This window comes from Balearica regulorum, chromosome W (assembly GCF_011004875.1).
Source record: "Balearica regulorum gibbericeps isolate bBalReg1 chromosome W, bBalReg1.pri, whole genome shotgun sequence".
NCBI classification, from domain to species: Eukaryota; Metazoa; Chordata; class Aves; order Gruiformes; family Gruidae; genus Balearica; species Balearica regulorum.
The window spans coordinates 18,027,583-18,049,242 of NC_046219.1; the positions used below are offsets into that span (position 1 = coordinate 18,027,583).

At 42.6% G+C, this 21,660-nt stretch overlaps 1 protein-coding gene across 8 annotated transcripts in view; it reads left to right on the top strand.

Annotated features, from left to right (window-relative positions):
* The first annotated feature begins 1,901 nt into the window (after window positions 1-1,901).
* LOC142599171 (zinc finger protein 131-like) overlaps window positions 1,902-21,660 on the top strand; it is a 28,323-nt gene continuing 8,564 nt past the window's right edge. The window contains exons 1-6 of one of the 8 annotated variants that reach the window (XM_075738963.1): window positions 2,097-2,234; window positions 5,228-5,366; window positions 7,003-7,104; window positions 9,293-9,437; window positions 12,399-12,756; window positions 12,859-13,081. In XM_075738963.1, coding sequence (XP_075595078.1) covers window positions 2,130-2,234; window positions 5,228-5,366; window positions 7,003-7,104; window positions 9,293-9,437; window positions 12,399-12,756; window positions 12,859-13,081 — 1,072 coding nt within the window. In that variant the 5' untranslated portion in view covers window positions 2,097-2,129. Of the gene's footprint in view, window positions 1,999-2,096; window positions 2,235-4,280; window positions 4,606-5,227; window positions 5,367-6,482; window positions 6,789-7,002; window positions 7,105-9,292; window positions 9,438-12,398; window positions 13,082-21,660 lie in introns of those variants that run through there. The other 7 variants (XM_075738964.1, XM_075738962.1, XM_075738965.1 and 4 more) reach the window with 7 other exon arrangements.

Consider the following 21,660-nt stretch of genomic DNA (forward strand, 5'->3'; position numbering starts at 1 on the left):
TTTTAAATATGACATTGATTGATCCTGTTTTTCAAAGGTTGAACTATACTGGACTCCCGGTCCCATTAGGAATGGGATGGTATTGGCTATGTGGTACATTGGCTTTGAAGATATTGCCCCTAGGATGGAAAGGAGCTTGTACTCTTGGAGCTTTAGTTCCTAACATTACTATCGTTGACAAACTATACCCACAGGATGAAAGAACAACAACTTCCCTCAAAAGGATAAAGAAAACTCATAATGCTATAGCAGATAGGTTTACTAAGTTCCATAGTTTTGTGAGGTGGTTTCTCCCATGGCTAGGGGTAAGTGAACTAGAAAAAAAACTATAGTGAACATTTCAGCGGTAACAGAAAACATTGAGAACAAAACCATTGATGCAATACAGGCCTTGCAAATTGAAATAACTAGTCTGTCAAAAGAAGTGATTCAAAACCGAATGGCCCTTGATTTATTGTACATAGACCAAAGCGGTAGAATCTCCACAGATTTAGATGAAATCCATAGACAAAGCGACGTATTGCATAAAATAACTAAAGACGATACCTCATGGGGTTTTGAAGAAATTTGGCACAAGTTAACTTCCTGGCTACCTAATTTGACCTGGCTCTGGGAGCTATTTGGTTTTGTCCTGCTTATAGGACTGATGATAATCCTGACTTGTATATTAATACAATGTGCATTTTGGTGTAGCAGGCGAACTTCAGGAGAATATGAGAACTGGAAACAAAATAAGACAAGACATGCAGTAGAGTCAGGGAAATACTTTAAGAGAACATCGCAAAAAGAGAATGTATTGTAGGCCTTCTTGCGAAAGAATTTGCAACTTTAATGAAAAGGGGGGAATGAATAGGGGAATCTAATTAGCGTAGAACAATTTAAAAAAAAAAAACAACAACAAAACAATATAACTTGGCAACACTTGAGTCAGGCCCCACAAACTCAGGCTTCGACTGTCTCATGCTCCAGTACAAAAGAAAACAATTAATAAAATAGTTGGAATGCAGAAACAGGATAAGAGAAGCCGTAAATTAGGGAATAGTCCTTGGGTATGAACTAGAAAAAGACACAAAGTTTGAGGCAACCTGATAAAGGGAGGCCCAATATGCCAACAAGCCTGGGACCATCTGGGCAGGATGGATAACAAGGTTGCTGAGCTTGCAAAACGGAGATAATGAAGAAGAGGTCACCCAACTCTGTACACTGAAGAAGAGGAGAAAGAGGAAGATTTGAGGAGGACGACCCCTGACGACCACCTGAGAAAGAAACTGCGCAGGCGTATCAGGACATTAGCATATATTCAGGAGTTCCCGGAATAATAATGAATATGTATTAAATTTATCGGAAACCTAATGAATATGTAAACTCTTTTGTAATATAAATCACGAACAATTTGTTTCTCGTCGAGACACACGTTCATGGAAATATCCCGGTGTGACTCCCAGCGCTGCAATAAAGGATACCTGCTTAATAGTCACATTGGCTATTGAGTGAATTTTCTTTGATTCAGTTCATTTATGAAACTGATGAATACACAGATTTGAGGTTTGGGAAAAACTACGGTGTTTAATCTTAATGGTGAATTTAATTGCATTTTTATTTCATGTTCAGAAAGCAGCCGTGCCCCTCCCAGGGGCGAAATAGCCGAGGCCAGCTCCTCGCCGCCACACCGCCCTCCGGCGGGGCGTCTGGCGGCCGCCGCCGACCGCTCCTCAAACCAACCGTCCTGCCAGGCAGAGTGACTGCTCCCCGCCCGCAGCCGTGCAGTACTGAGTGACACACAGTCAGACTACAACTCCCGGAATGCACCGAGCAGTCGAACCGCGTCCCCCCGCCTCCTGCGCGCCCTGTCGTGTGAAAGGTGACTGTCGTCACTTCCGCCGCGTGGTGCAGGCCGGGAATGCGAGTCGTGATTGGCCGGTGCCTATCCCGCTTTTCAACGTGCTGGAGAGCAGGAAGCGGTAACAGCGAGCGCGGCAGGACAGGGACCTCCTCGTGGTGAGTACCTAGCGGAACCGCTTTCCTACCCCACGGAGTGCCACGCCGTGGGTCGCGACCCGGCTGGGAATTGAAAAGGGATCGATTTAATGCGCACTTTGATGACGTGATAACGACTAATTGAGGCAGCGATGGTGCTAAACGCATGGCTCGGTCGGGTGCCCTCGGGGGTGCCCCCGTGGGATATTCGCGCCTACCGGCGGTCGCCCGCGCCGCCCTCAGAGCGCCTGTGCCCGGTAAGCGCTCAGCTAGGCCTTCCGCCTTCTCCCGCTCCGGGGACTCAGCGGGCTCTCATCTGCTCCTCCGCCTGGGGCGGGCTCTGCCGCTACTTTGCGATTGGCGGTGGTCGCGCTGATTGCCATCAGCGTCTGCCAATGGGGCTGCGGCTGGGGTGCAGGAGGCTGCAGCTGACCACGGGATGCGGGGGTTAGAACTCGGAGACGGTGCGTGTGTCGGCGAGGGTTTCTCAGAAGTCTCGCACCGGTGGGGACTGCAAGGGGCATCGACAGCAGGTCGTGGTACCGCCTCGCAACTGCTATGGGCAACGAGAGGCCTCTCCCGCTTCTTGGTAGTGCTGCACCCAGTGTGTGCCCTGCTCGGCTTGGTAGGGCGTGGGTGTCTGCGTCGCCTCAGTGGGAGCAAGGCCTTGTCTGTGACTGAGAGAAAACCAAGGGGCTGGCTTGCATCTTTGGTCTGTGGTTGTTATTTTTGAAGAAAAACATATAGCAAAGTGTGCAAGAAGTTTTCACATCTGTTATCTTGAAGTAATGACTGCTGTTACCCACCAAACACCCCTCATTCTCCTTTCCTGAGATGGCTACAATGAGGTAGCAGTGGTTTGGCCAGTGCTTGGTCTGCTGATCCGTGTTGTCAGAATTACCATAACTCTGCTCTGTCTGCCTCCATTTGTGTATGATCCATATAGGCAAAGAAAACAAATGTGTTGTGCTTAAAATAAGAGGAGTTCCTGTTGAAGTCCAGGAGTATGGAAATAATAATAAGATGGCTTCATTGAGGTAGATTTATAAGGATGGATCTGACAAATTGCATGCATATCATGTGAGATGCATCCAGTGTCAGAAGTTGATATGGTTAAGTCAGTAGTCAACTGGGTCTTCCAAGAAAATCCAGGTAACTAACTGAATTAGTCCAGTTTCCATCACTCATAGATGAGCCTGCATGTAAGCATGGATCACTTCTGTCTGCCTTCCTTGGCTTCTTGATTTTTCTCTGAGGACTGTGCCTTTTGCTTCTTGCTCCACAGTAGTCATCTTCTCATTGAACATGTGCTGTTCTGTTGGGCTTTCTTCTGAATTATCACTGAGTTTAAAATGAGAATACTCAATGAATGCTGCAACTGTATTTAGATATGTGATATTCACTTTTTTTTTACTAGTTTTATGTTAATTCAGGACAATAAATTACCTATCAGAAGTTGTTTTCTTATTCATGATTTTCAGTCTTCTGAGAAAGACTGAAACTTTTAAAAAATTCTTAGATGGGGGGGTTGCTCTGTTATTTTGAGGCTTGTTTATTTTTTTGTAAGATCTTCCTACAAACATGCAATTTGGACGTACATTTTGGATAGGTGGAAATCATGAGATTTGGAGGTCGAAATTTTGTTTGGTTTAACTTTTAGGAAATTATGCTTTTAACTGCAAGTCATCTATCCTTGTACGATGTGTCAAAAATGGGCAAGAATTAAACAGTGCAAGAGTGTGTTTTGTGGTAAAAATAGGAATTCTACAATTTCCTTTACTTGATGTCTGTTAGTCATAAGAAAATTACTTTACTTTTATCTTAACCAGATAATTCTTCTCCTCTCTACTTCTATTGAACCTCATATACCAGTATGTGTGTTTGTTGGAAGTGAGGTAGAGTATACGCAGCTGCACAGGGGAGTTAGCAAGCATGGTGGTATCAGCTCAGATGTGGTTAGTACATGTAAGGAATGGGTTTGTGCTCAGGACTTTCCAATTCCAATTGCACACAAAAAATCTGCACCAGAAGTTAGGAAGCACTAGTTTCTTCTAGTACTCTGAAGATAACTGCTTCTTTGCCATGCCAGAATTTTCCATCTCTATATTCAATGTTTGGTTTGATACTAGCTGCTCTCCTGACTTTCTTTCTTTTGTCCATATTAAGTATAACAATATAGTGAAGGGTATGTCTCAAATTCCTTTAAGACTCATTCAAGCCTAATCACCATCTTCTCTCAGAAATCATATGTTCTTCAAAGTGAGTTAGACTCTGAAAATAACCAAAGTTTCTGCATTAATGTGACTTTGAAATGTCTTTGCTTTTTCTGTGGTATTCTCAGTGTGAGAGCCATGTGAACGTGGGAGTTGAAGATGAGTGCTGCTGCACAGATCTGAAGTCATTTTGCCTGGAGTTAATTTGTGAAATGCTTTCATTGAAGCACTTGGACTCTCTCCAGAGATTCTTTTGCATAAGCAGCACAGTAACATCTGTGTCTCATCCACAGGCACAGAGTTCTGCTAAACCTCTTCAGGTTTGAGAACCTCTGTAACTCCTACCCCCAGTTATGTTTGTTGTATAAGGGAGGAAGAGCCATCAGATTACAAGCCTACATGTCTCTTTCAAAAGGTTGGCAAAGAATATCTCACCTTGCAGGAGGAGGAGAAGGCTGGGTGAATAAGAAGCTCTTTGCTCTTGGGTGTGACAACATGTTAAATACCTGGTAACTCCTATGTACTCAGAAGCTGAAAAGTGCTGCTTTATTACATCCTTATTTAAAGGAAGTAAACATCTTGTGTTCGCTAGATACTTAAGTCACATTTTGTATGAAAACTTTCAGAACTGTTCTTCTACCAAGTGGATTGGTAGAATTGCAAGAAGTAACTTTATATAGATTCTGACATTATGCTGCTGAGATGTTGTAGAATAGTTAGCTGTGGAGGTGTTACATCCCTGCAGTATTTGCCTTGAGAGAGGTGGGTCCCTGCTGAATCTGTAGAATGAAGAAATGCACTTACCCACTTTGGTTTTTTTCATGTGTATAAATAAGGCCATACTCCACTTCATTAACCCTAATGTTTCCTACCTGTCAGCTAAAATCAGGTAAACTTGTTACCAATACAGTTTGGTGTTTCTATTGGTTTTGTGGTCCCTGAAAAGCGCTAGTTAATTCATGTTGGTATACTAACCTGACTGCATAGTGTTTACCGAGTGGTGCAGTATTCTTACTGTCCTACCACATCTTTTGCAGACTAGTCCTTTTGCCATGGAAACTGAAGAAATGATGGAATGTATCCAGGAATTCCCTGAACACTATAAAGTTATTTTGGATAGACTGAATGAACAACGTGAGCAGGACCAGTTTACGGATATCACTCTGATTGTCGATGGTATGTACAGGCCTGAGAACCAGTTGGTATACAGAGAATTCTGAAAGCTGTGCTGGGAAGCTCTTGGGTTTGTCACAGGTCAGCTGTCAAACTGGGCTGCTAACAAATTCTTGGTTCTGTGTTGGTGTGCAAGTTGCTTGCAGAGCTTAATTTAAAATCTTGGGGTGAATAGAGTCTCCAGCAGTGATTAATAATTTTGCTTCTGTTTTTCCAAATAAAGAGTTAAATATTTTCAGATAGAAGCCCACTTTGAAACTACTGTACTATATTTAACGTGTTGTCTAAGGATTTCCAAAACATCGTAAAAATATCTTTCTCTAACTTGAGCTGACTATCTGCATAGAGAGAACTTATACAAATATTGGTTGATTGTTTAAAAAAAAAAAAAACAAACACAAAAAACACCCCCACCTTGAAATAAGATTGCCTTCTTGCTTCTCTGGTATCTGCCTACTGTTTTAATATATAGTTAAAATAGGGTGGAACAACTCACTTTTCTGTGTGTTCTAAAGACATGAGTATTAGTTTAAAAGGAATCATAGAGCTGTTTGGGTTGGAAAGGACCTCAAAGATCATCTAGTTCCAACCCCCTTGCCATGGGCAGGGATACCCTTCACTAGACCAGGTTGCTCAAAGCCCTATCTAACCTGGCTGTGAACACTTCCAGGGAGTGTCCACAAATTCTCTGGGCAACCTGTTCCAGTGAATATGGAGATATAAGTGCTTATTATCTCATTAGAAAAGGTGGTGATCACCTAAGATTTGCTTCTTATCCCAAACATGTCTTAGAATGGATGAACACTTCAAGGAAGATAGGCAGTGTCCACTAGGACAGACTTAGCTAAAGGAGTACCACCTGATCCTTAAAAGGATAGCAAGAACTCACTTGAAGGAAAAGGGTCCTACAGAGCCTGGATTAGAAAAAAGTAAGCAAATGAAGAAAAAATTACTCTTCTGGAATCACCATAGTTTCACTGACAGCGCTTACACAAAACTTATCCTGAATGTTTGTTCCTGCTCTAGTGTTAGCAAATCATGTGTTGAGCTCAAAACTGTTTTCTTGTGCAGCTGTGTAATTCTAATCCATGTTGCTTCTCTTACCTCTGTCCCATGGAGCCTTATGAATGCCTGTACCAGGGAGAAGGCAACACAGTGATGGGGAATACACAGTCTGGAAAACAGGAAGAACAGAGCAGAACTACTTCTGTTCTGCAGGGGTCTTTATGCTGGCAGAAGCAATGATAAAATACATCTGTATGTAAGAGCAGCAAAAACCAAGGAGAGCCTGGATAAAACTTGAGAGCTGAGCCCAAGACATACAGGAAAATACTTGCACAGGAATTTCTCATAACTTAAATATCTGAAAAGAGAAACACTCTGGAGTGAGTCCTCCAGCTGATTGAGTTGCAGAGCTTCAACAAGGTCAGTGATGTCAGCAAGGATCTGCATGAGATGGGACAGGCTAGCTGCAGTGGTATCCCATGTTACAGAGACATACTAAGTGACTATATGCTGCTGGAATAGATTTGTAGACTGGATGGTTCTGCAGCCATTTTCTTCTCTGCATCTGCACTTATTCTGCACTATGAGTGAGGAAGGTGTTATCCTAAACAAAAATTTTTGTCTCTCTTTGTAGGTCACCATTTCAAAGCTCATAAGGCTGTTCTTGCTGCCTGTAGCCAGTTCTTCTACAAATTCTTCCAAGATTTCACTCAGGAGCCCTTGGTGGAGATTGAAGGTAGTCTGATTGATGCAAATAACCTTCAGAGTTGTGTGCCCAAGCTCAAAATGAATGTAGCATCCTTGGTATGGGCTTAAATGCATGCTTGGTCATATCAATTAGCTTTCTAGATCTCAGCTCTTGAGTTGTTCTGAGGTAGTATTGTGGTTTAACCCTGGCCAGCAGCTAAGCAATTGTTTTGGGTTTGTGTGGCAAGGTTTTTGGGGGGGGGGGGGGGGGGGGCGTGCTACAGGGGTGGCTTCTGCGAGAAGTTGCTAGAAGCTTCTCTTAAGTCTGATAGTCAATACCAGCCAGCTCCAAGATGGACCCGCCATTGGCCAAGGCCAAGACAATCAGTGACAGTGGTAGCACCTCTGTGATAACATATTTTAGAAGGGGGAAAAAACCCCAAAAAAGGAGCAGTAGTTTTTGCAGCCAGAGAGAGGAATGAGAAGATGTGAGAAGCTTTGCAGACACCATGGTCAGTGAAGAAGGAGGGGGAGGAGGTGCTCCGGGCGCCAGAGCAGAGATTCCCCTGCAGCCTGTGAAGGACCCCACGCTGGAGCAGGTGGAGGCACCTGAAGGAGGCTGGGACCCTGTGGGAAGCCTGTGCTGGAGCAGGCTCCTGGCAGGACCTGTGGAAAGAGGAGCCCATGCCAGAGCAGCTTTGCTGACAGGACTTGTGACCCCATGGGGGACCCACGCTGGAGCAGTTTGTGAAGGACTGTAGCCTGTGGGAAGGACTCACGTTGGAGAAGTTCGTGAAGGACTGTCTCCCATGGGAGGGACCCCACGCTGGAGCAGGGGAAGAATGTGAGGAGTCCTTCCCCTGAGGAGGAAGGAGCAGCAGAGACAATGTGTGATGAACTGACCGCAACCCCCATTCCCCATCCCCCTGTGCTGCTGGGAGGGAGTAGGTAGAGAAAGTGGGAGTAAAGTTAAGCCCGGGAAGAGGGGAGGGGTGGGGGGAGGTGTTTTAATATTTGGTTTTATTTCTCATTAATCTGTTTTGCTTGGTAATAAATTACATGAATTTTTTTTTAGTCTGTTTTGCCTGTGACGGTAATTGGTGAACAATCTCTCCCTGTCCTTTTCTTGACCTGTGAGCCTTTTGTTATATTTTCTCTCCCCTGTCCAGCTGAGGAGGGGGAGTGATAGAGTGGCTTTGGTGGGCACCTGGCCTCCAGCCAGGGTCAACCCACCACAGCACTACACAGCCATCCTCACTCATTTCCCCCCAGTGGGATGGGGGGGAGAATCAGAAGGGTAAAAGTGAGAAGGAAACTTGTGGGTTGAGATAAAAGCAGTTTAATAATTATAAAGAAATAATAATTTTTAAAAAATGGTAAGGAAAAGAAAAAATGAGAGGAAAATAAAACCCAGGAAAGACGAGTGATGCAAATGAAAACAATTGCTTGCCACTAACTGACTGATACCCAGCTAGTCCCTGAGCAGTGGCCCCTCTGTCTGCCTCCCTCCTGGTTTTATTGCTCAGCATGACATCATATGGTATGGAATATCCCTTTCGTCAGTTGGGGCCAGCTGTCTCAGCTGTGTCCCCTCCCAACTTTTTGTGCACCTCCAACCTACTCACTGGCAGGGCAGTGTGAGGAGTAGAAAAGGCCTTGACTCCATGCAAGTGCTGCTCAGCAGTAACAAAAACGTCCCTGTCTTCAGCACAAATCCAAAACATAGCCTCATACAAACTACCATGAAGAAAATTAACTTTATACCAGCCAAAAACAGCCCAAGTAGCTATTGCCACTGGAAAAATCTTCCCCTGAAGAAAAATTAAAAAGAAAAAGATGCCTTGGCTGAGGTGTAAGAACAGGATAGATGTAGAACAATACTCACCTGGTAGGAGCAATTTCCTGGAGCAATACTTCAGCTTCTGGTAACTTGCTGCTCAGAGGTCTCTCTCAAGATCAATCATATTTTTATGTTTAAATTTATACTTTTTATTATTCTATACAAATAGCTTTTTGTTCATCTTATCCTTCCTTTTATCTTTGTTGTGACATGACTCTCTAAGTTGTTCCAGATTCATGTGTTTACTATAGTAGACTTCTTATTCCAATGTGAGCCTTTCAAGGGTAGCATCTTCATGAAACCAAGCAAAATGGTGAGCAGGCAAGCGTGCAAGATTCAGCAGATAGATGAGACTGAGGAATTGCTAAAAGAGGCTGTTTTTCTTGCCCATGTACAGGTGTAAGTAACATGGCATTTCGTCACCTAATTGAGTTCACCTATACAGCAAAACTAATGGTTCAGGATGAGGAAGAAGCAAATGATGTTTGGAAAGCAGCTGAGTATCTACAGATGTTAGAAGCGATCAAAGCACTTGAAATCAGGTAAACACATAAGCCTTCCCCCCCCCCAACACTGAAATGTAGAGTCTTAAGAATCCTTTTATGATAGCTGGCTGCCAATATTTTGCAGTGCTGTTCTTTATCCTGGAACCTCCTAAACTTGTGTGGGACTGTATACTCTTCTACTATAAGATATGGGTCAGAATTATAAAGGCTAAAAAATGAACGTCATATTCTTTGGGCTGGAACTCAGTGACAAGTGACATGGCTGGTAAATGTTGCAGACGTTGTAGGGCTGTGACTTTGTGGTAACTAATACCAGGTCTCTGTGCTATCTGACTGCCCATACCTGATTGAGAGCTGGGTGTACAGTGACTGTCTCAGGTAATTAGACCACATTAACAAGCTTGTGCTGGTGTTTTGATTTCATGCAGCTTTCTGCTTTCAAGAGAATAGGCAGTGATTTTAAAACTTCTTGGTGCGAAGTTAATCTCTCAAACTTCTTGAACGAATGTGATTCTTATAATCAGTTTTATATGGGGTGAGTACTTAAGATGTTGCTGTGGCACCTTTTATCCAGTACCAGGAACTGTACTCCATTATCAAACTCCAGTCTGAGAAAAGCAGGTGCCATTCCCATCATGCTGTTCTTCTTTTCCTTCCTTCCCTTTTGCAAAGTGCTGTCATGTTCTCGTTCCTTCTGTATGCTACGCTGTTCTGTCATGAAGCAGAGGGAGGAGCAATAAATGCCTCCCAGCATTATGGTTATCCTTGCTTTCTCTTCTAGACCTGCTGAAAGGTGTTTGTGTTCAGGCTAAGGAAAGACTGTTGCATCCTCTTTAGACACACTAGCTAAGGAGAGTGGCATTGACCCTGAGTTCCTCTAGTAGCCAGCTAACTTTTTTTTTTTTTTAAAAACAACCTCCATGACATGGTACACTAGAAACTTGGTTTTCAACATCAGTGTTGGGTTTTTTGAATCAACTTATTCCGTGCTTATTCTGTGGATTGGTAGCAGAGCTGAATAAGTATGTAATTTTTAATTTTTTTTTTTAAATATGAAAAATGGGATTGTGCATTTCTAGTCTTACCCTCCAACACCCTTTTTTTGACATTATTAAGATTAAGCATGGTATCACCAAAAGAACTTTTTTTTCGTTCAGGAAAAAAGCAGACCTTTGCTTTCTGCTTGAGAAATTTAAGAGACACTTGAAACTGAAAAAGTATGTTCTAATTGGTATCACTTTGAGTCTGTGTATACCGGTAGAGCTGTTGAACCAGGATTCAGATCAGTCTGTCAAGCTAAACTATCTAGCCTGCAATTATTTCCCACTATTGTATAATGTTATGCATCACTAGTAAATGCTGTAATTCTTATGTTACAAGGAAACAAATGTTTTACTTACACACACGTGCAAGCCAGTCTATTCTTAGAGTTATTTCCATTGTTCATAGATTTTTTTTTAAAAAAAGGTTTTTTTTTATTTTTTTGGTGTGGTGTTGGTTGTTGGTGTGGGGTTTTTTTGGTTTGGTGTTTTTTTTTTTTTTTTTTTTTTAGAAAAACTTGAGTACTACTGTCAGTCTTGGTTCTCCCCCACAGTAGGAGGTGGAAGGATTCCAATACAGTGCCTCTGAGCTTTGACTAAAAGGGGAAAGCTTCAGAAAGTTCAGCTAGAGATTATTTTAGAACTAACCATTTGTGTAATGCATCAGAGTTGCACATCACATAATCTAGACTAGAAAGAAAACCACCAGCTGTTATTCCTTGAAGTACAGTTGTGTTGTATGTGTGTATCCTCATTGAAAGTTACGCACCTGGGCCACACGTGCTCAAGGATGGTAGTCTCCTCTTTGAGCAGATTATTATATTGGTATGTGATCCTGGAGCTCCTTGTAGTAATGTGCAAAGTAACTGTTACCTTCTAGACATCAGAAATCCAGGCTAGATGAAACTAAGTTTAGCTGCTCTGTCTTCCTGTATCTGAATATAGTAAGGTGCAATTTAATAAGTTATATCCTGCGTTAGGTCACTAGCCATGCATCTTTGCCATATGATGTACAGATACTGGAGAAAACCCTTCTCTCTCATTATTAGAAAACCTGAAAGTGATAGGGAGTAGGTTACATAAAAGAATTCATCAGTATGCAAAGGAAGGTAAAAGCACAAATTACTCATCAGTCTGATTTGAGGGGAAGATAGCCACTCATTTTTGAAACTGATAATCAGTAGTAAAACCTCCAGCATGTAAGTGCTGTGGATAATCATGAGGGCGTGACTTGAAAGCATTGGCACACTCAGCTCTATCTGTGTTTGAAATGGGACGCTATCCCTGACATCTTGGAGGAAGGGGGTTGTGTGTTTATGGTGCAAGAGGAACAGCTGGGGGTTGTGCTTAAGCCCAGAAAATTAAACTAGAATACTTTCCACATCCCAGTGGCTTTTTTTTTTACCTCAGCTGTTAGCTGTGTGCTTTTCTGAAGTACAAGATGCTATAATAATCATTGTGTGAAATCACAGCTGTAGCATTTTCTAACAAGCTGTAAGCACTGCAGGCAATTACATGCACTCCAGAGCTTAAGAGGTGAATAGCATAGGAAGGACTTGGATCTTATTTCTGAGTAGGCAGGCCAAAGAATTCCTTCCTTCGAGGAAGTTTTCTTTCCAAGTACAGATTTTCACAAGTTTCTTAAACCTATGTCATTAGGCTAATTGGCACCTTCTTGATAGGTGGTACATGTCATTCAAGCAGAGCTATTTAAAATACTTTAGTAATCTTATGTCAAAGGCTCCACAGCTTTAACCGTGTTATTCTACAGTTCTAAGGAGCTGTACATACTAAGAACAAATTAGCTTCTGAAATGCATGCAGGTTATGTGGTTGTTCATCATTCAGCTTCTTTGAGAAACAGCTAGTGAGTGTTTAATGCAGAATCTCAGTATCAGGCAGGAGTTGTTATGTAAGTGCTTATGGATCTTAACTATGTTTATGCAAATGCTTTACAGGAACAAAGAAAATTCATCACCCTTAGTATCAAATCAAATACAAGGTAAAAAACCGAAAAAGAGGAAGATAGCTGAAACCTCTAACGTTATCACAGAAACACTGCCATCTGCAGAATCGGAACCTGTTGAAATTGAGGTTGAGATTGCTGAGGGGACAATTGAAGTGGATGATGATAGCATTGAAACACTTGAAGTAGCTTCTGCAGAGCAATCCGTAAAGTACGTACAGGCAACGGGTACATCAGATGAATCTGCTTTGGCTCTTTTGGCAGATATCACCAGTAAGTATCGTCAGGGAGAGACAAAATGCCAGATCCAAGAAGAAGGTGATAGTGCAACTGATCCCTCATGCAAACAGGTAGAAGGTATTGAAATTGTGGAACTTCAGCTGTCACACGTGAAGAATTTATTCCACTGTGAGAAATGTAACCGTTCATTTAAATTGTTTTACCATTTTAAGGAACACATGAAAACACATTCTACTGAGAGTTACAAGTGTGACATATGCAATAAAAGGTACCTACGAGAGAGTGCTTTGAAACAGCACCTCACCTGTTACCACCTTGATGAAGATGGTGCCAGCAAGAAGCAAAGACCCAGCAAAAAAATACATATATGCCAGTACTGTGATAAGCAGTTTGACCACTTTGGACATTTTAAAGAGCACCTCCGGAAGCACACAGGTAAGGGCACTGCTATGGTCCTGTACTTGTGGCTTTGGCTCTAGCATTTTGGGGTTTTGTATGTTTTGGGAAAATAGAGAATATGCTGAAGAGAACATGTGAGTCCTGAGTGTGAGAGATACTTGACTTCTAGTTACAACTAAAATGCTGGTTTTTTTTTTTTTTTTTTAATTTTTTTTTTTGTTTTCCATTGTGTCCTGCTTTTGGCTAGGATAGAGTTAACTTTCTTTCTAGTACCTGGTATAGTGCTGTGTTTTGGATTTAATATGAAAATAATGTTGATAACACACTGGTGTTTTAGTTGTTGCTAAGCAGTGTTTACAATTAAGTCAAGGACTTTTCAGCTTCCCAGGCCCTGCCAACAAGGAGGCATGAGCTTTCTGCAAGAGATGTACAGGAAGCTGGGAGGGGGCACAGCCAGGACAGCTGACCTAAACTGGCCAAAGGGTATTCCATACCATATGATGTCATGCTCAGTATATAAGCTGGGGGGAGTTGGCCGGGGGGTGGCAATTGCTGCTCTGGGACAGGCTGGGCATTGGTCAGCAGGTGGTGAGCAATTGCATTGTGCATCACTTGTTTTGTGTATTCTATTATTATTATTTTCTCTTCCTTTGTCCTATTAAACTGTCTTTATCTCAACCCATGAGTTCTACTTTTTTTTTCCATTCTCCTCCCCATCCCACTGGGGGGGGGGGCAGAGGAGTAAGCGAGTGGCTACATGGTGCTAAGTTGCTGGCTGGGGTTAAACCATGATAGTCCTTTTTGGCACCCAACATGGGGCTCAAAGAGTTGAGATAACAACAGATCTGACTAGACCGTGTTAAAAGAAATTTATCGTAAGCTGTTAAGGAAGTTTCTTCACCCTAGGTTTCCCACAGCAGAGTTTCAGGCTTTAAGTCCCATGACATAATTTATTTGGGTGGTACAGCAGTTGTAACAGCTCGAGCTGGGTGCCTCTGCAGAGGGACCCCGAACAAAGAAATTCCTGGGCAATTATACCCTTACAATCTAAGTTCCCCTCCCTTTGTGCGGCAGTTGAGACCAATAGTAATATTAAGGTCTGGGGTCTTCATGTTCTTTATTGAGTCTCTTATTTGTCTCTAGGGGGGCTGCTTCTCATCTCTAAGGTTGCTGCCTCTGTTGACAGTTGTAGCTTCCTTATTTTCCAGCTTAAACGGGCTCTGGGACCTTCTTTTACTTAACTAGGAAAGGGTTCAGCAAAAGTTGAGTATATCTAGGTGAAAGTTCATTGCTCGTGGCCTACAGTTTTGGCAAATTTAGCCACTTTAGTTATGTTAACGCTTATGCTAAGCTTGATGACTAATATTTCCCAACAGTCTTCCCTTTGTTTTTATTTAGCATTCCTGCTAATACATTAGGCAGAGTTCACGAAGCCTTTCAAGACATACAGTTAATTTCCATATTCTTACATATAAAATGATCACGAGCAGTAAGCAAAGCACAATTAGGGTTAATAAGACTATAATCAGGTGAAGCATTATATTATATACCCTGGTTGCTGTTGGTGACCATCCCAGGAGGGTCTCCCACCATTGATGTTCTCCATCCTTTTTACCTTTTCAAGGACATGACATATCTCTTCCGTATGATGGTGGGGTTTGGTTTTGGGTGGAGTTGTTCCCCCCCCTCCCCCCCATTATTTTGCACACATCTCAATATTTGATATAAATAGTCATGCTGCAATAATTTTCTTACTGATGTAAGGTTCATTTCTATAGGAGTGGCCAACAGATCCTGATATAGTGTGTAGTTAGATTGTAGTAATTGGTGGCATACAACAGGAGCTGAATAATTAAAGTCATATCCCATAATGTTAGTAAAGTTACAAACACCAATATTTGAGTGATTGCTTGGATTTACAGTAATATTATCTAAAAATACAAAATCACAAAGGGTTCTCATGTGAGCACATCCCTTTCCAATATATACCAGTACAGTTCTGGGGGTTTCATCAGGATGTACTTTGAAATAACAAACATTTTGTTCAGTATCAAGACAAATGTCTTGGGCTTTGATAGTATTACTTTCACAAATAAATCCTTGCTGTTTCCATACAATACATGCATTAACATCAACAGTTTGCCATTTGTTTCCATTTTGTTGGGCCCATACTCTATGCTCTACTGGATAGGGTATAGTTCTACTGTGATTCAATCCTAGCACAATAATTGGGTATATTTTGTACACTGAAGCATTGTGTATTGTTAAAGCAAAGGCTGTGGCCTTGTTGCTGATGGGGTCATAGGTGAAATTGACTAAACACTACCACAATTGGAATTCTCTTTCAAATTCAGTTGCACTATCCCAAATTACTTTTCACACCTCAGGGGGTAAGGTACCTCCTTCACCTTCTCTTATAATTGCTGATGATGTAGACTGCATCCACAGTTGTGCTTGGATACAACTAAGAGTTAGAGAAACATTATTTTGAACTGTATCTAGTACAACTAGTCAATTGATGATCCTTTTCATTAATTCTTTCCCATTGAGGTAATATATCAGATACAAGCCATTAGTTAGTACCCAATGCTAACAGGGATGATCTCAATGGGTGTTCTAGTTTATTCAAATCACTAGTGGCTGCACTTAGCTTGTTTATGAGTACTTCCACATCTATACTATTTAACACCCCTAATCCTGTACTTATGATGGTTGTGGTATCTCTTCTAGTTCGCCTTGGAGACGCTAGAGTTCGCCTATGTAACCATGCTAGCCATTCGGCATATGACGTGCCCAGAAATGGTGAACAGGTTGGTTTGGTTACAGTGATATTGGTGTGTGTTGCCAATTCCACTCATTTAAAGGGATCATGACAGGTTCTGCAACACCTGTTGCTGCCCTGTATTCTTGATTACATGTAGCCCGATCTTTGAAATTTGTGGGGACAGTCCCTCCTTTATCAATGTTGGCGCTGTCGTGATTGGACTTGTGGGAGGAATTGAGGTTATCAAGGTGTTAAATTCTTCACAAATTGCTGTTCTATTGCCATTACTGTTCACACAGCAACTGGCATTTAACATTAAACAACATTGTTTCCTCCCAGAACAACTATGGTGGTTCCCACTAAATCTTTCTTTCAGGGTCAGGGTAAGATTTTTTTCAGATTGGCAACAAAAAGTATGATCCTCAAAGGTCCCACTCAATCCTGTATAATCTAGAGTTACCATCTTCCCATGGCTAGTCACACTCCAGTCTGGGCTCAAGTCCATTGTTAGTTTTAGCTTCTCCGTGGCGGTTGTCAAGACCATCAGTATAATGCATTTTCATCTTCAGTTGTCTCCTAGTTGGTCATTCACCACTCGCTTGACATGAACATAGTAAGACAGTATATGTTCCTTCCCACTTAGGTTCTAATTTAGATTTTCGTGAGAACATCTTTATTAAAACTTTATCTCCAGGCTGTATATCATGTACCTCAGGTGGTGTGGGCTGATACCACTGAGCATATTTTCTCCAATTTTCAAATTCTTTCTGCATATGTAAAACATATTGAGTCAATTGTTCATCTCCATCTAAGAGGCTGGTCCTAGCAGGGACAAAGGTCCCGGGTATAGTTAAGTGTCTGCCAAACACTATTCCTGTTGATGAGAACCCTAGAGGTTGGCGAGGGGTATTTCAATATCCCATATTACTATTCCTAAAACTTCAGGCCATTTTAAACCTCTCTGACTACCAGTTCAAGTACTTTTATTATTTCTTTCAATTTTGTTGGAGCCTTTGGTATGATCTGGACAGCATATTACAGTGATTTCCCTTGGAAGCTTAATAGGATTTCAGTTCCATGAGAAATATTCTTTTCTGCTGAGGTAAGGAAACTCTCGTTCTTTCCATAGCATAGCTTTTGCATCATACAAAAAAGCGTATTGAGAATCAGTATAAATAGTTACCTGCTGATTGTGTCTCCACCAGGCTGCTTTTGTTAATGCAGTTAATTTGGCCTCTTGGGCACTCACTGAGGGTTGTAGAGGTTCTGCTTCAAGTACCTCTAAGTTTCTCACCACTGCATAGCCTATGTGTCATTTTCCATTCACATAGTATGAAGATCCATCAGTGAAAGGGGTTAGATCTGAGTTCTCTAGAGGTTGATCTTGCAGATCTTCCCATAGGTGGCTGGAGCGAAACACTACCTTAGCACAATCATGATGTGGCTCACCATCAGAGGGAACAGGCAGTAAAGTTGCTGGATTCAAAGCATTACATCTTTTTAAAATAATATTATCTGCATTTAAAATCATTAATTCACAACGATGTGCTCTTTGTGAGGACAATGCTTGTGTAGCATGTTGTTTAAGAATCAGTTCTACTTCATGTGGGACATACACAGTTCTTGGGTGGCCCAGAACTAATGGTCCGCTCCTCTTTTTATGATAGTCACTGTTGATGCTGTTGCTTTAACACAGGAATTATTCCCTGGTGCTACAGGATCCAGTTGAGTAATAAGCCACAGGGCAGCAATGTGGACCTAGCTTTTAAATAAGGATTCTGCTGGTTACTCATGCACAACATGCAATAACAACTCATGCATGTTCTCATGCACAAATAGTTCAAAGGGCTTGTAGTAATCTGGCAATCCCAGTGTCAGAGCAAAAGCTAAAGCTCCTTTTATAGCTTGGAAAGCCTTTTCTATCTCTGGACCTCAATGTGTAGGCCTCATTTCCTCTGCCTTGGTAGCCTCTGTCAATGGCTTACTTAACTCCCCTAGCCCTGGTATCCAGGGTCTGCAGTATCCTACTGCGCTTAAAAATCCTTGCAGTTATTTGTCCTGGTTTCAGCTGGGATAGTTAATTTTCTTCCTAGCAGCTGATTAGTGCTATGCTTTGGATTTAGGATGAGAATAATGTTGATAACACACTGATAGTTTTAGTTGTTGCCAAGCAGTCAAGGACTCTTCAGCTTCTCATACTGCCCCACCTATGAGAAAGTGAGAGGTGCTCAAGAAGCTGGGAGGGGACACAGCCAGGCCAGCTGACCCAAATTGACCAAAGGGATATTCCATACCATATGACATCGTGCTCTGTATATAACCGGGGGTTGGCCAGGAGGTGGGGCAGCTTGGGAACTAGCTGGGCATTGGCTTTGGGTGGTGAGAAATTGTGCTGTGCATCACTTTTGTTGTTGTTGTTGTTATCTTCCTTTTCTGTCCTATTAAACTGTCTTTATCTCAACCCATGAGTTTTACTTTTTTTCCATTTTCAATTCTCTCCCTCATCCAACTGGGAGAGGGAGGAGTGAGCAAATGGCTGTGTGGTTGTTTTAGCTGCCAGATGGGTTAAACCACAAGGTTGTTTCTTTGTTACCAGTAGAGGTATTTATACAATAGTCTGGACCCCTTCTGGGTCTACTAATCTTTGTCCTTCTTTTAATATGAACCCTAAATATTTTACTTCCTGAGACACAGCTGAAGCTTAGAAAGGGATGCACGGTGCCCTTTATTTTTCTGTTAAAGCAGTACATAGACAAATAATATTTTTTTAAACAATCTTAGTATGTCTTGCTGGCAAGTAACAAATAATTTACATATTGTACAAGAGCCGATTTGCCTGGCAGCTCTATATCTCTCAAATCGTTTCCTGGTATTCATGAAAAAAACCTTGTAGGAGACCCTGCAAACTCTTGTGGGAGATGTGTCCAGGTTAGTTGTTGTCCTTTCGATGTGAAGGCAAACAAAAATTGACTGTCCTCATCTCACAGGATGCTAAGGCGGCAGTGGTTAGATCTATCACAGTAAAATATTTTGCTCAATGTGGTATTTGCAAAAGTATAGTGGAGGGGATTGGGCACCACAGGGTGAGGAGCCACTACATGCTGGTTAATTGCCTACAAATCTTGTACAAAACTGTATTCCGGATCCCCATCCTCATCTATATTCCCTGTAAAAAAGAACAGACTAGGAGTATTATAAGGTAACGCACATTTTTAAAATTCCTTGGGCTAGATATTGATCTGTTTGCTTTTGGATGCTCTTTTCTGCTTCCCAGGGATTGGGGTACTGTTTCACAGTTGGTAGGACTCCTCCCTTTGTTTTAATGTTTACTGGTTGAGCTGAAACCAGCAGTCCTACATCCATACTGGTTTTATTCCACAGCTCTGTTGGTACGGATTTCAACACTTCTGGTATTTTCAGCTCATTATTCGAACCTTTAGTGATCACACTTATCCCCATGATTATTAAATCTATCCCCTCAGATGACGGGTGTAATTCTCCATCTAAAGCCTGCAAGAGATCTCTTCCTAGCAAGCATGCTGGGAAATTGTCTGCTAATACAAATCTTTCCCCATATGCTCTTGTTTTCTATTGTAACTAATAAGGGTCTACTCAAATTCCTTTTTCCTTGTCCTGTGACTCCATGTATTAAAATTTTGTCCATAGTGCTTGATCTTTTTGGAGTACAATTTAATAACAACATCTTCTATAGGAGTGAATAAATGGATTCTATTTACATACCTTGATAAATGATCCCAAAAACCCACCATGGGAAGGAAACAGAGGGGCGACAAACTTTTTACAGCAAGGCTTCGAGGCACAGTGACATTTCCAAGGCACAGTGAGTGACAAGCTCACAGGCTGAAGAATGAATCAAAAGCAAACCCTAAGTTCAGCTCTTGGATGGGTACCAGAATCAAGGAGAACTGTGCTCTTAAGGTCAGCTATTCAAAATGAACTGGAAGCATCTGGATTTATTCAGAGCAACTAATCAGCTATTTGTTTGACCTTTATCTATCAAGTTAGTTTTCAAAGCAGCAAGCTAAAGCCTGAAAATTTGTGTCAAATATTTTACATGTGTCAAATGTACTGCATAGACTGTGAGCAACTCTCCACTTCTGTGCATAAAGTTTACAGTTTTAACTGCAAAGCCTCTTTGACCTTTTAGATGAAGATCCTGACACACTAAATCAGTGAGAGATGGACATAACTTCCAGTTTTATCTCTGATTTTGAACAGAACTGAAATATGTAGATATGCCAGATTCATTTTTGAAGTAATTTCCAAACTAATCCTTGGACATTTGGTAAGCTGGTTTTTTTGCTAAGTTTGTCATAGTGTCCATTATGTGCAGGATTGCATATTCACATGGAATTATTTAATTTAAAGTCCTTATTGGGACGTCTTGTTAAATGGGGATGTGATTACCCAACTGTTACCGCTCAAACGGCAATAAAAACTTTCCAAACAGCAATGCAGTTTAGAAAGCCAACATTGGTTTATTCAGCACTGGGTGCATGGGGGAATCTCTCCTCCTAACATGCACACCTAGCCTACTGTGGTGGGTTGACCCTGGCTGAGGGCCAGGTGCCCACCAGAGCCGCTCTATCACTCCCCTCTTTCATTAGACAGGGGAGAAAAGGTACAATGAAAGAAAACTTACGGGTCGAGATAAGGACAGGGAGAGATCATTCTCTAATTATCATCACGAGCAAAACAGACCGAACTTAGAGAGGGAATTCATCTTATTTATTACTAAGCAAAACAGAGTAGAGGAATGAGAAATAAAGCCAAATCTTAAAAACGCCTCCCCCCACCCCTCCCATCTTCCCGGGCTCAACTTCACTCCCGGCTTCAACCTCCGCCCCCCTCAGAGGCACAGGGGGACGGGGAGTGGGGGTTACGGTCAGTTCATCACGCGGTGTTTCTGCCGCTTCTTCATCCTCAGGGGGAGGACTCATCGTTCCCCCGCTCCAGCGTGGGGTCCCTCTCACGGGAGACAGTCCTTCATGACCTTCTCCAACGTGAGTCTCCTCCACGGGGTGCAGACCTTCAGGAGCAAACTGCTCCAGCGTGGGTCCCCCACGGGGTCACAAGTCCTGTCAGCAAACCTGCTCTGGTGTGGGCTCCTCTCTCCACGGATCCACGGGTCCTGCCAGGAGCTTGCTCCAGCACGGGCTTCCCACAGGGTCACAGCCTCCTTCAGGTGTCTCCACCTGCTCTGGCGTGGGGTCCTCCACGGGCTGCAGGTGGAATCTCTACACCTCCTCATCCTTCCTCCATGGGCTGCTGCAGGGGGACAGCCTGCTTCACCATGGTCTTCACCACGGGCTGCAGGGGGATATTGCTCCGGCGCCTGGAGCATCTCCTCCCCCTCCTTCTTCACTGACCTTGGTGTCTGCAGAGTTTCTCACATCTTCTCACTCCTCTCTCCGGCTGCAAAAGCGCTCTCTAACTGTTTTTGTCTTTCTTAAATATGTTATCACAGAGGCGCTGATTGGCTTGGCCTTGGCCAGCGGCGGGTCCGTCTTGGAGCCAGCTGGCATTGGCTCTATCAGACACAGGGGAAGCTTCTAGCAGCTTCTCACAGAAGCCACCCCTGTAGCCCCCCTGCTACCAAAACCTTGCCACGCAAAACCAACACAGTACCGTTGTTGTTATTTTCGTCTTCCTTTGCTGTCCCAGTAAACTGCCCTTATCCCAAACTATGTTATACCTTTGTCTTCCAATTCTCCTCCCTATGCCACTGGCGGATGGCGGGGGGGAAGCGAGTGGCCACGTGGTGCTCAGCTGCCGGCTGGGATTAAACCATGACAGTCCTTATTGGCGCCTAATGTGGGGCACAAATGGT